This window comes from Mercenaria mercenaria, chromosome 13, assembly GCF_021730395.1.
Source record: "Mercenaria mercenaria strain notata chromosome 13, MADL_Memer_1, whole genome shotgun sequence".
NCBI classification, from domain to species: Eukaryota; Metazoa; Mollusca; class Bivalvia; order Venerida; family Veneridae; genus Mercenaria; species Mercenaria mercenaria.
The window spans coordinates 17,942,067-17,957,374 of record NC_069373.1 but is presented as its reverse complement, the minus strand read 5'-3'; the positions used below and the strand labels follow the sequence as shown (position 1 = coordinate 17,957,374).

Here is a 15,308-nt window from a genome sequence, read left to right as displayed (position 1 = left end):
TTGAAAAAAAAATTCTACAAACATGTATCAGTTAAAAATATTCAAATATACCAAAGTATCTCTAACCTGGTTTCTCGTTCTTTGCACAAATTATGTGTTCTGATGAACGTTTAAATATTTATGGAAAACGCTTGAAGATCAAAACATGTTTTGAGCCGTGCCATGAGAAAACCAACATAGTGGCTTTGCGACCAGCATGGGTCAAGACCAGCCTGCGCATCCGCGCAGTCTGGTCAGGATCCATGCTGTTCGCTAACAGTTTCTCTAATTCCAATAGGCTTTGAAAGCGAACAGCATGGATCCTGACCAGACTGCGCGGATGCTCAGGCTGGTCTGGATCCATGCTGGTCGCAAAGCCACTATGTTGTTTTTCTCATGGCACGGCTCTTTTATCTACTTAACATGATATTATTTATTGCTCGGTGCACTTGCGTCTATATTACGACCGCATAAGTCGCATGCTTTCTACTGTTTAACCTTTTTATGATTCTTGGTTGGAATTAAGATAAAATCGTGGTTATGTTTAGATGATTTATCATTTTAACTCGTCTGAAGGATCAAAATCATGTTTATTTGCAAAGATAATACACGCTGTTCAATGTGCTTCATTCTGCTCACATTATGGTATGAGAAAACCAACATTGTGCTTTTGCACTGGATCCATGCTGGTCGCAAATGCACTATGTTGGTTTTCTCATGGCTTTTGATGTGTTAAAAGTCATTTTCAGCAGCATACATGCAATGTAACCTGAGATCGTTAACCTATATAGTGTTCAATAATTATAATTGTGAGCATTCAGTGTTACAGTTTCCAGCAGTATCGGCACATGATGATTGCACGGGAGGAATAAGACAGATGTACTTGCTTTGCTGGAACTTATTTGTTTCTTCTATCCTAGATGATGGTTTTCGTACTTTCCCCATTAAATCATAATTTTAAACGTTTACGTTTCCTAATTAAAGATATATACAGAATAACCTCTGATTTCTGATCCAAATCACATAGTTCTCAAAACACCAAAAAATCACTGTAATTATCAATACACAGATTGGTCTTTTTGTTTTGCAAAATGACAACTTTCTTAAAGTTATCTTTTCAAAGTGTTTTCTTTAAAAAATACTTATCATTACAAATTTAAAATAGAAGTGTTCCACCAAAACAGATATGTTTTGATAATTCAAGCATCAAGGTTTCGATAACTACTATATCAGTAATTCAGAGTGATTAAGAATTACCGCTATCACCAAAACGATTGTTCTTATAAAATAAGGCACGCCCGTGTAACATAATAAGAAAATCTATCTTTAGTTTGCAAATGGTGGTAACCTGCCATGATATGTTATGTCAGTCAGAATATGACAATGATGCCTATTCAGTTCAATAAATAGTTCGTCTAGTTGGCCTACTTCTTTGACTAAGTATTTCCTCACTAATTTTGCACATTAGAATTATGATCTGAAACAGTATGCTCTATGCAAGTTCCGTAACTATAATGAAATTCAGTAAAAAAATATCAGATAGAAGACGAAAGGGTCAGTTGCTATTAATCTGTTATTCTGCTTAACCCTTATCCTGCTAAGTTTGTCCATCTTTTAATTTGAACAGTGCCGTTTACTGTTAAAATGGGCGAGTACCTAAAAGATACTGACTGAAAGGCGGACAGTACAAATCATGACCAGACTGCACGTTTGTGCAGGCTGATCATGATCAACACTGGTCATAAAGGTAGAATCAATCGTGTCCAGCATGATCATATTTGCATACTACTAGTACAATGTTGATATTAAATGTAAATGAAAACAAAATGTAAGAGAGCATTGATAATAGACAGAACTACATATTTTAGTTGATGATAAGAGAAGAAATATTGAAAACGACTGCTAAGCTTTTAACAGCGTGACTATCAGGTTTCCCAGCAAATCGTTTTATGTCATATTTAAAAGGGCTAATATTTGCAAGATATCCACTTTCCATTAAAATTGTAACCAGAAAGTATGTACAGTTGATTATAATAATTAAACGACATAAATAAGGGATTGAATTCAAGTTGAAACTAGTTTGCCGTTTTATACAATAGTAGGTAAATTTTGAGTGGTTAATGGAAAATGTGGTAAGTAAATACGTTTTAATCATTCTAGAATTTTCTGATACAATACAGATGTTTTTGCTTCTACTCGAAAGAAAACATCCTTTCTTTATACAATGTTCAATTTAAAGATTAGATAGGACCAAAATAAATGAAATTGACTGTGTGATGTTTAAAATGTTAAACTATTTACTTTTTCATCCGAAGTTTCTGTTTTCCACATTTCGTTCCCATGGTTACTGTAAGCAATTTTCTTGTTCTGTAACGTCATATGAAAATAGTGCTAATTGGTAAATGTTTCTTCATTTGCACATTGTTTCTAATGCAGCTAAATATATCAATGTAAGCACTGAAGTGGTTCAGTCACACTCAGAACGGAACTATAGAAACAGTTAGTCCAAGAGCCTTTAGATTAAAATTGAATACAAAGTATAATATTTAACGAATAATGAAGAGTTTACATTAAGTTTGTAGATGAAAACGATCTTGAATTTAACGTCATGGACCAGGTCAACTTTGCTAGGTAAACAGGAAACATAGCAAGTAAAATTGTTTCAATGAAAATAATTGCACAACTACCGATAAGATTAAAGTCTGCATTATTGTGACAGTCATAATCGAGGAGTTGTTTATAAATAAATCCAAATATTAATATATAATTATTTTCATGATGAAGTGTGATGTATTTTTAAGAGAAATACTTCATGATGCTTTTCTCAGTATTACACTACAAGGTGGACGGAGAACGTCTAGTCTTGCACCTTGCCTATTCGTACAATTTAAATTAAGCCACTGGTGCTCTGAGGTAAGATCGGTTGTTGACCGACCACATTGGTGTATTGAATATGCTTTAATTGTATGTTTTATGTATACAACTAGGTATTTCTTGATAAGTGATAGACTTTTACCACCATTGCTAGAAATGTCTTTGCTAGTAGCACCATTGCCAGAAGTGTCTTTGCTAGTAGCACTATTGCCAGAAATGTCTTTGCTAGTAGCACCATTGCTAAAAGTGTCTTTGCTAGAAGCACTATTGCCAGAAGTGTCTTTGCTAGTAGCACCATTGCCAGAAGTGTCTTTGCTAGTATCACCATTGCTAGAAGTGTCTTTGCTAGTAGCACTATTGCTAGAAATGTCTTTGCTAGTAGCATCATTGCTGGAAATGTCTTTGCTAGTAGCACTATTGCCAGAAGTGTCTTTGCTAGTAGCACCATTGCCAGAAGTGTCTTTGCTAGTATCACCATTGCTAGAAGTGTCTTTGCTAGTAGCACTATTGCTAGAAATGTCTTTGCTAGTAGATCTAGCATCATTGCTGGAAACGTCTTTGTAGCACTATTGCCAGAAGTGTCTTTGCTAGTAGCATCATTGCTAGAAGTGTCTTTGCCAGTAGCACTATTGCTAGAAATGTCTTTGCTAGTAGCACCATTGCTAGAAATGTCTTTGCTAGTAGCATCATTGCTAGAAGTGTCTTTGCCAGTAGCACTATTGCCAGAAGTGTCTTTGCTAGTAGCACCATTGCTATAAAGTTTCTTTGCTAGTAGCACCATAGCTAGAAGTGTCTTTGCTAGTACCACCATCGCTAGAAGTGTCTTTGCTAGTAGCACCATTGTTAGTAGCATCATTGCTGGAAGTGTCTTTGCTAGTAGCACTATTGCTAGAAGTGTCTTTGCTAGTAGCACCATTGCTAGAAGTGTCTTTGCTAGTAGCATCATTGCTAGAAGTGTCTTTGCTAGTAGCACTATTGCTAGAAGTGTCTTTGCTAGTAGCACCATTGCTAGAAGTGTCTTTGCTAGTAGCACCATTGCTAGAAGTGTCTTTGCTAGTAGCATCATTGCTAGAAGTGACTTTGCTAGTAGCACTATTGCTAGAAGTGTCTTTGCTAGTAGCACTATTGCCAGAAGTGTCTTTGCTAGTAGCACCATTGCTAGAAGTGTCTTTGCTAGTAGCACCATCGCTAGAAGTGTCTTTGCTAGTAGCACCATTACTAGAAGTGTCTTTGCTAGTAAGACCATTGCTAAAAGTGTCTTTGCTAGTAGCATCATTGCTAGAAGTGTCTTTGCTAGTATCACTATTGCTAGAAGTGTCTTTGCTAGTATCATTATTACCAGAATTTTTTTTGCCTCTAGCATCATTGCTAGAAGTGTCTTTTTGGTAGACTCAGCTTGTAGTATCAGTCTAGTAGCATAATTGTTAGGAGTATTATTGCTTTATGTAGCACTGTTTGCAACATCATTGCTAGCTCTAATTTTGTTGATAAATTGTTTGGCGTTACACAGATGTCTGTCACTTTATTTCATAGTTTCACCTTATAAATTCAATATAACTTGTACATTATGAAACGTGAAATTAATTAATAAAATGTCTTCCATGTATTGTACTGATTCACATTCATAGAGATTCTCAGTATCATAAATGCGATTCAGAAGAAGTGCTTATTCGATAAAATGGCAATAATATTGAACTTCCTGCAATTTCAAAATGTTATAAATGATCTAATTCTAGAAATAAAACAAAGTTATGTGGCTTATAATATTTCAATCATTGACGAGAAAACCGAATACTAGTATCTAACTTATTTTACTCACATTTTCATTTTTCAGTGTCACATATACATATTAAACAATTTAACGTGTTCATTTCAACCAATTTTGGCATAAAATATGTTTACGTTATAACATCGTTTAATGGTTCAAAATCCTAGCTATCCACTGCCAATATCGTACGAGAAGAGAATGATAAAAACGAATTTAAAATGAGCTCTTTTCCGGTTAAAAGCGTACTACTTTCTGCACTAATAGTAATTTAATACACATGTTAATTAAACGTCGGATCTTGGATCTGCTTAACCCTTATCTTGCTAAATTTCTCTAGTGATCTTTCACATCTTTCAATTTTAAACAGTACCATTAACCGTTAAAAGAGGTGCATACCAAAAAGATACTAGCTGAATGGCGAACAGTGCAGGTAATATCTGATCAGACTGCACGGATATGCAGACTGATCACGACCTGCATTGGTCGCAAAGGCAAAATCAAACGTGCCCCGTAGGATAAGGGTTAAATGTTGTCTTTTAGTAACTCTAAAGTATGAAGGAGTCCGGTTTGTTTAATTCTGTTAACTGTTTTCTTGTTTAGGGTGAGCCTATTATTTTAAGGGGTCATACGTCGCTTTACATGTAATTGCGCTCTGTGTATCACTAAGGTTTCATGTATCTCTCCATTTGAACACATCTGATGATCCCTGTAAATTGTTTTTTGATGCTAGAAACATGTGCAAATGTTGAGTTCTGCTGTACCCTGGGGTAGAGGGCGTGGACAGTAGAAAGCATTTCCATGTTTCTATCGTCTATGAACAAGCTCAATCAAGCAGAACCTGCAACATTGTCATTTTTGTTGCGTTAGGCCGACCTGTAGAGTTTCCGCATTTTCTATTTTCCTTAACACACGTCTGGTAAACTGCAGAGCTACCTCTTCAAGAGGAATATGGGAAACTGCCCTGTCGCAACTTCCGAGGTAGTGCACGTCGCGATGGAAGAACATCAACAAAGGTGAGTGTCATCATATTTTTTGCATTTTTACAAGCAGTGCATGTATCGAATATCAAAAATCGGGGAATGGTAGGCGACGTAGATATGAGTTAACTTTACAGAGAACTTTAAGTTTGCTAATTCATTCTTAATTTGTGGTCGTGGTGATGTTTACCAACAAGCTGATTTAGCAGTGAATTTGGCCATTTCGTCATGAAAGCACTTTCATTGTCAAATATTTGCATTTTAACTAATACCAAAAAGCAAATCTAGAATAGAATAGCTGGAAAATATACAATGCATTTGGAAATAAAATATGTACCGAATATGGTTCGGGAGTAAAATTATTCTCTTTTTATTGTGAGAGATAGCTCTGTCGTGAAGGAGATAGTCATGTCGCTAAGGAGATAGCTCTGTGTTGCATTAACAGATACAATTCAATTATACCATTTTTATATTTATACATCATCTATATAATACATATTGAATATTGTCTTATATTTATTTTGCTTGTTTTTTTTTTATCTAATGCCGTTTTAACAAGTACTTCAGGATTTAGCACCAGTACTAACTTGTTCTCAGCAACTAACTAATCAAGTCCTCCTACAGACACATTGAACAATAGTCAGGGGGTTCAAACTCAAAGCTCATGATCAATAGATCTGCACATTCACTATTGATCTAAGCGAGCGGGTTATATTTTCTTACAATCGGCATGTGCTTCTTTTTCTTTAAAAAAAGATAAATTCAGTTAGAGAAAAATTGATGCGTGAAATTATCTTGAAAAGCAAGGGTTGCCTGTAACTTTAGTGGGTGGAAGCGGCTCTGATACTTGTTTACACTACCTATTACACTATATTATATTCAGATATGATTTTACAAGGCTTGTAAAATCATTTCTGAATATAATGATACAATAATTGCTTTTCGTTGAGGACACGACCATTTTGTTTGAACGTACCGGTAAATTAAATATACTTTGTACAAATATAAGAGTCGCTGTGACTTTATCATCGTACAAGCACGTTCAAATGCACTAATGAATCTAAAATCTGAAAGTTGTAAACAGTCATGCTGATTTACGAGTTAGATAAACTTTATAGGACAACTTAACATGGAGGCTTATCATAATGCATTTAGTGTTTTTACAATGTACGCATTTAATTAGCAACCTCAATTAAACATACAATTACTGACATAATTACTACAGTGATCGAATTCTAAATTTAAGAACTTTCTTTATAATTGAAATTCTAATATTCTAGGCTATTTTCATTTCTATTAATTTACCTTTTATGTGAACCGATCAGACGCCTTTGTCGAAAGGGTCGTTACTTCAGATTTAAATTCGCTAGCATAAAATTGCGTGCAAACGGCAAAAAGGCAGTTTCGCGCGGGCTTTTATTCATAAATCGCCAGCATCGCATTTGTCTCTATTATGTACCGCATGTCAATAAAAATGGCCGAGTGGTTAAGGTCGCTGACTTCAAATCACTTGCCTCTCATTGATGTGGGTTCGAGCCTCACTCGGGGCGTTGAATTCTTCATGTGAGGAAGCCATCCAGCTGGCTTACGGAAGGTCGGTCGTTCTACCCAGGTGCCCGCTCGTGATGAAATCATGCACGGAGGGGTACCTGGGGTCTTCCTCCACCATTAAAAAGCTGGAGAGTCGCCATATGACCTGTCATGTGTCGGTGCGACGTTAAATCCAACAACAAAATAATTGACACTATGGTTTGGTGAAGTGTTAAAGAGTATGAAAAGTCGCTTGTCCAACCACTCTTAAGCAAACAATGGCAGGTGCAAATAATCACGAATAGACAGATCCAAAACTGTCAACCATTAATGTTTACAAAAAAAAAAAAAACAGACTGTCCAATCTGGACTGCCAAATGCGACTGACCTAGTTTACACAACAGACATGTGCGTTTTGTTTGTGATACCGCATATGAGCATGTGGTATGAATAGAACAGCAATGGGGTGGAGTGTGTGTGTGTGTGGGGGGGGGGGGGGATTATGTGTACGTTACTAACCGATTAGGAGGCGTTCATGAATTGAAAATACCCGCGCTCGTGCGAATCGTGTTTCCGCACGACCGCGAGTATTTTTAATTTATGAACACCGATCTAAGAGGAAAGTGACTGACTTACAAAATGTAATATTAATTTGTTACTTTTTATTAGCTCACCAGAGCACAAAGTGCTCAAGGTGAGCTATTGTGATCGGTCATTGTCCGGCGTCCGCCGTCGTGCGTCGTCCGTCCGTCAACATTTGCCTTGTAACCCAGTCTTTATGAAACTTGGTCAGAATGTTAGTCTTGATGATCTCTAGGTCAGTTTTTAAACTGGAATATGTTGGGTCAAAAAGTAGGTCAGTAGGACAGATCAAAGGATAAGCTTGTGAGCAGTCTAGAGGCAATCAATCTAAATTTTATGAATATCCAGTGTAACATGCAGACCCTACTGCGTACACAAGGTTTTCCTTTCAAATGACCAGGTGACCTAGTTTTTTTATCCAAGATGATCCATATTTCAATTTTATCTAGATTTCATCAAGACAAATATTTTGATCAAATTCATGAAGATCCGGTATAAAATGCACTTCCGATTGCAAACAATTTTTTTTTTAAATTTTTCCTAGTGGCTTAGTTTTTTATCCAAGATAACCCATATTAAAAGTTGACCTCATGAAAAACCTTTATCAAAACAATTCTTGTAAAATTCAATCATATGTAACTCAATTGGAACAATAACTTTATATTATTTCAATAAGGACAATACTAAGTAAATATTAAAACGTTTAAACTATGAACACAGAGCTGTGTACATGCAACACAGAGCTATCTCCTTAGCGACATGACTATCTCCTTCACGACAGAGCTATCTCTCACAATAAAAAGGTGAATAATTTTACCCCTGAACAATTCTCAGTACATATTTTATTTCCAAATGCATTGCATATTTTACAGCTATCTCACGCCTACTCGGTTTGCTTCTTAATATTAGTTAAAATGCAAATATTTGACAATGAAAGTGCCTTCATAACGAAATGGCCAAATTTACTGCTAAATCAGCTTGTTGGTAAACATTACCACGACCATAAATTAAGAAGGAATTAGCAAACTTTAAGTTCTCTGTAAAGTTAAATCATATCTACGTCGCCTACCATTCCCCGATTTTTGATATTCGATACACTGCTTGTAAAAATGCAAAAAATATGATGACACTCACCTTTGTTGATGTTCATTTATCGCGACATGCACTACCTCGGAAGTTGCGACAGGGCAGTTTACCAGATACCTCTTAAAGAGGTAGCTCTGTAGTTTACCAGGCGTGTTAACAGGAAGGTTTCTGTTCAGATATAGTCATTGTATAATACAGCCCTAGCAAAAAAGAAAGGTGCGTTTGTACACGCACATAAATATCTGTATTAAGCAGAAGGTCTTTAAGTAACCCTATCCTTTATTGTTTGTAATTTTAGGGTAATTGTGAAACAGTTTCTTCGACGTATGGCAGCTCATTCTTAATAACATTCACCGTCAGGGTATGGGGTAAGAGAGACCTGTTTCACAATATGAAATGATTAGCACACAGCAAGGGAGCGTCTTGTTCCTGTTACGTATGACGCGGACAGGGAGCGAACCGACTGTTTGCACCTGAAGCATGCGTAGTATCGCCGGATCGGTATAACAGTAGATAAAAGTAAATTTCTGTAGTTGACTATTTATCGGTATAATGCTGTACAAAAGCATCCTCTTGCAAAATATTTCCTAATAAATAGTTCAACTGGGTACCATGTAAACGAGGGTTTTCCGTACTGAAGTTTTTTTCCTTGTGCAAACTCAGACGCGTATGACAATTTTACGGACGGAATCTAAGAGTAGCCGTAGGCTTCACAGTATAGATTCTCATTATCTCTATATTATCAACTTGTACTGTTATTAGCTTCTACTGATTCTTTGCGATGTCGTCGATGTCGTTTGTAATAAAGGTTTGCAATGATTCTTTTTCTCAATGAATGCATGCTGCTTGCACTTTTGTTGTGCACTTCATATTGTGTATTAATGAGATTATCATTAGACGCTGCTCAAAATAACGCGATAACAGCCGTAAAAGTGCATTACAAATCACCTTGGAGTATGTTAATCATAACATTCAAAATTTCTGGCTAAGAATACGTTAATTTCGGAAAAATATAAGTAGATTAGATTGGTTTGGGTAAGTATGGGCTAAATGGCTGAGTGGCAATGATCGCTGACTTCAAATCACGTGTCCCTCACCCATGTGGGTTCTAAACCTCGTTTGGGGTGTAGATTTCTTTCCGTGATTCCGTGACAAAGTGTTTATAGAAAATGAACACGACCTGGCAGTAATAATTATCAATCATATATTATACATGTATAAAAATTTACACTATTTTATCAAAGTGAGCCATACTGTTATAAAATCTAATTATAAGGTCTTCAAACACAACAAAAAAATAATACAATTGAGCCGCACCATGAGAAAACCAACATAGTGCGTTTGCGACCAGCATGGATCCAGACCAGCCTACGCATCCGCGCAGTCTGTTCAGGATCCATGCAAATCGCTAAAGGTTTCTCTAACTGCAATAAAATTTGAAAGCGAACAGCATGGACCCTGATCCGCGCAGGCTGGTCTTGATCCCTGTTGGTCGCAAACGCACTATGTTGGTTTTGTCATGGTGCGGCTCAATTAGTGACTGTGTTCGTTATAAGTGACAGTCAATCTTTTGCAACGTTATGATATTTCCATTTTTTCAAATAGAATGAGAACCAGTTTTGCGTCTTCTCGGGGAACAGAGAGAGAATATGTAAATGCAATATTTCCATTTTGATAAATTTTATCATTTAAACCTAAGAGAAGGGTATTTGTAGACATTAAATTCATTCAATTTTTAGAAACATGTACATGTTTATCCTAAAACCTGTTATTTCAAGTAGACCGTATTACAGTTAAAATGAGGACACATATATACATATTAGAATGGCACTTAGAGACTAAATGGAATTTAACGTCTTCAGTAATAGATGTTTTGATGTATTTTCTTAGAATAAGTGATTTAATATGCGAAAATGATATTTTTAAAACGTTGTCGTAAAGTCCAGTGGTTTTCATAGTTCTTCTAAAATTATATATGACTACCAGTCCCCACATGATAACTAGTGTTTACTGTATACGTAAGGTATCACACAACTAGCACTTATATCAATATTTGTAATTTTTTGTCATTCTACTCGTAAGGCCACGTACGGCAAAACTCTTGACCTCTACGAATAGGTGGTGAAATTAAAGCTAGGCCCTTCTGAAAATCACTAGATAGTAAATGTCAAAAATGCTACATACCGTATGTTATATGCTACATACCTGATGCTAAATGTCAAATACTAAGTGTCAAAAAGCTAATGCTAGTTTCCAAATAACTATTGCTCATCGTAAAATTCTTTAACTTGGAGTTAATGATCTGCATCCCATTAACTAATTAATGTAACTTTAAATTATTTGAAAACATATTTTGTTCTACCAGTCTGATTTGAAGTAATAACATATTCTACTGGTCATGGGAATAGGGCAACAAAATGTTTAAATGTTTTAAAAACGTTTCTAACAGGGACAAAGTTATAAAATGAAGGCCACTGATGTATTCAGCGTTTTTATTGAAAAAGCAATAAGCATTTGTCATATATTGTTCTGCATTGCGTAATTAATAAAAATATTCATCATTGAATAATTACTGTTTTGCAATAACTAGCATGGCGCATCGGCCTTCCATACATACCTAAGGCTATGAAATTTACTTTGTTACACGGTCTGAACGTATAAATTGTCTGTATCTTAACGTATAAAGTTGAACCTCCCCTTGGAATGCAACATTTAAAACAAATAACCATGATTAATGTAACAATACAAAACTGATGCTATTATAAATACAGTCGTCAACGGTCATTTAAACGCTACGACCCAATGTATCATGGCGCCAGAAATAACGCGACCAATTAAGCGGTTATTTTACCCGCTTCCGGTTATCGGACTAGATTCTGAACCATGCACTTTTTTTTGTTAATAATAAGATATATAATAAAAGATCTTGAACATTACAAACATGTAAATATAAATGCAGATATAAAATCAAATAAATGCAACGGAAAAATACACTTACAGACTTATATTATGACAGGTTCGTCTGTACTTTTATATCACGATATGACTTATTGAAAAAAAAAAGTTTTCGTTTTGCTTTTGAAAAAGTACAGACCTTTATATTTAACGTGATCTTCCGATTAACTTAAACATTGAATATAAATTAACTCTATGCCCGATGATAATTTCATTTTTTGTTTCATTTATTACAGAGAAAATGAAGAAGAGGACAAATTATCGCCATGGATGTGCATGATAATGAACAGTGAATTGGTTTTCATGACAACGGTGTCTAGTGTACGTCATTCATTCCGTTTTTGTTAAGAAGATGACTGATGGTTATATTGCCTTATATTTCCACATTCATTCATTCCCTACAGCGATAGCACATTAGCTGCATTATCTACCTTGAAAGATGGAGAACTTAGTCGTTTCCGAAATATACAATGCTACGCCATCCTACACGGAAAATATATCTGAAATGCAAAACATTGGCAAATACGAACGAGTGAAGGATATTCTACTGACGTACATAGTTCCTCTGATTATTATCACAGGGTTAATTGGGAATACAATTTGTTTTATAGTATTCGTTGCTTCATCTTTGAAACGGATCTCAACAAGCGTGTATTTGGCGGCACTTGCTTTTTCAGATACCGGATTCCTTGTTTGCCTTGGAATAGGATGGCTAGAATCCCTCGGAATAAGATTATTTCACAAGGAAGGTATTTGTCAAATTACTGTCTATTCGTCGTTTGTATTCAGTTTTACCTCGATCTGGTTTGTGAATGCCTTTACGCTAGAAATGTACATAGCGGTGTTTCATCCACAGAAAAGTTCGAAACTCTGCCTTCCTAGAAGTGCAAGAAAATTTGTTGGCGCCTTATCAGTTGTCGGGGGCTTGATGTATATTCACGCTTTCGTTATTGCCAAGGTTGTTAAATATCCCGGGACCAATACAGAAGTGTGTCTTGTTATGCCTAAGGATGAGAAGACAGCTATGATCCTGTCCGTAATTGATACAGTTCTTACACTTGTTGTGCCTTTTACCATGATTTTATTCATGATTACGCGTCTCTTCGTCCACATATCAAAGTTCTACAAGGTGGAATTGGAGAGCTCTGTCAATTCGACTGCAGGTGAGACAAACAGTGGGCAGTCGGAGAACCAACAAAACAGAAGTGAAAGTGCCACACATCCTACTATTAGACAAGCCACTGAAGCACAGACAAAACTTACACGGATGCTTGTTGTCACGGTTGTAGTGTTTTTAGTATTGAACCTGCCAAGTCATGCGATAAAAGTTCAATTTCTTTTCCGATCAATGCTTTCAGAGAATGTGCAATTTACGGAGACGGAAGGATTCATACAGGTTATATTCCAGATTTTGTATTACGCGAACTTTTCAGTGAACTTCTTGCTGTACAGCGCATGCGGACGGAGCTTCCGAAGCGCAATGCTTCGATTGTCACTGAACTTGCGATACGGCTCGTGTCGAAAGATATTTGACTGTAATCGTAAAATTAAGAAGTTAGGTGGTCTAAACAAAATGGCAACTAGCGATATATCACACAATGAGATGGAAGACGTTCAACAACATTCCCGGCTAGTTGATATACATCTGAACGAAATTCGCTTCTCACAGCTTCCGTCCATAGGGAGTGAATTTGTTTGCCAGTCACCGCCATGTTTACTGGCGTTTGAATCAGAGCAGTTGCTAGAAGAAGGACCGGGAAAATGAAATGAATCAAAAATACGTTTTCATTGACTAATATAAATGAACTATGACTAATATATAGGAATAAGCGATAACGAATGGTACACAATATTACGCGCCAACTTCACAGACCTTATTAGTGGTTACATTCTGTATCGATTGCACAAAGAGTGTGACAAATTGCACTATTATGTATTGCTACGGATAACATACGTGCTGATCACATACATAAATTACCAAAGCCTCTTAGATATTTACATAAAAGTCAATCGGTATAAATGTACAGAATCTAGATACTCTGAAACGTTTTGAAAAGGCGCGGTTTTTGAGTTCTAACAAAATGTATTGGAAGTATTCTAAATATAATGTTTTAATAACAATGTGCTTTTAAACCTATCCTGTAAAACTTTCTACATTTAGTGTTAAGAACACTCATGTGTGAAAATAAGTATGACTTAATGTGAAAAACTGAAAATCATGTTTTTTTTTATTTGTGATAAATTCTTTGCGATTTGTGAGGTAAAATAATGGAAATCTGACGGGCTGAAGAAAAACAACACTTTTTCTTTCACAGATACAGATTTTTTAAATTGCGATAAAAAGGTTGATTTGTCATACATTACGAAAGATTAGGATCCTTCTTGTAAAATATTTTAAAATAGTGCAATTTTGACTCATTCTAAAACAGACAACAAAACATACTTAAGGAGAGTTCTTATATGACTTAAATACAAAGTTGATAAGCATGAATACAGGTTGCGTTGCAAAAACCTACTTCAAAGGCGTCAACAATTACAAAAAAAATCAACCTGTTTAAAGGGTTCTGATGATCTTTCCCGCATATCAGGTGAAATCCAGAGAGTTAACAAATTCAGCGTCATTTTGTGATTTTCAGTCTCCTGAAGAATACTTAAACGTGAAAATGAGTTTTTCTTCGTACATCTTACACAAGCAAGAGTGACTTACTGTGCTAGGCCATCAAACAAAACTTGAATGAAACCTATGATTCAAATTTTAACTATGTTGTGTGCGTTTTCAAAGCGTTTCAGTGTACTTCTTTGCATAAATTGTCTTGCTATAATTACAACACAGTCATTGATTTCGAAATATTTTTGTTTAAGTCTATGTTGTACAGCTTTAATTTTTGTTGTTAAAATATCCTTGTTTCTGAACTGAAAAGGGGTTCTGAGAGGCCTCCATGGCGGAGTGATTAAGATCGCCAACTTTGAATCACGTGTCTCTCACCGATTCGAGTCCGAAGCCTCGCTACACACGAGGAGGCCATCCAGCAGGAAAGTCGGTGGCTCTGTCATGGTGCTCGCCAAGGCCTGTAATAATACCTGGTGGGTCATTACCTTGGATCTTTCTCTACCATCAAAAGCTGGAAAAGTCGCCGATTGGCCTCAATTGTGTTGGTATGACTCTGAATCTGACAAAACATGTTTACATAAATTTTTGAGCGTGAAACAGTTTTCAAGAATAGGAATTTAGAAAAATCTGGGGCGATTTATGTTGAACCTTTACCTAACCTGAGAGAGACGTGCTCGTAGTGTGCTATTGGGGTTAGTCACTGTTAGTTTGGCGTTTGCCCAAACTTATTTTCAAATGACATCTCCTTTGAAACTGTTTGGTGGAAGTATATAATTTTTTTTTTGCTTGGATGTTTCTTGGGTAGTTCTTTTCCAGTCACTCAGCACAATCCATTCCATGCATAATTCTGGTTCGATGGTAACCGAAAATAAAGACTTCTCCTAAGAAACCGCAAGGTAGAGAGCTTCGATACTGTGTATTTAGTATTGTGTCAAAAGTGTTTGCC

The 15,308-nt window shown here is 36.0% G+C and overlaps 1 protein-coding gene across 1 annotated transcript; it reads left to right on the top strand.

Annotated features, from left to right (window-relative positions):
* Positions 1–11,993: 11,993 nt before the first annotated feature.
* On the top strand, positions 11,994–15,070 carry LOC123529960 (B1 bradykinin receptor-like). The gene has a single exon (XM_045310598.2). It carries the CDS (start codon positions 12,191–12,193, stop codon positions 13,514–13,516), a length of 1,326 nt encoding a protein of 441 aa, XP_045166533.2. The 5' UTR covers positions 11,994–12,190; the 3' UTR covers positions 13,517–15,070.
* The last annotated feature ends 238 nt before the right edge of the window (positions 15,071–15,308 follow it).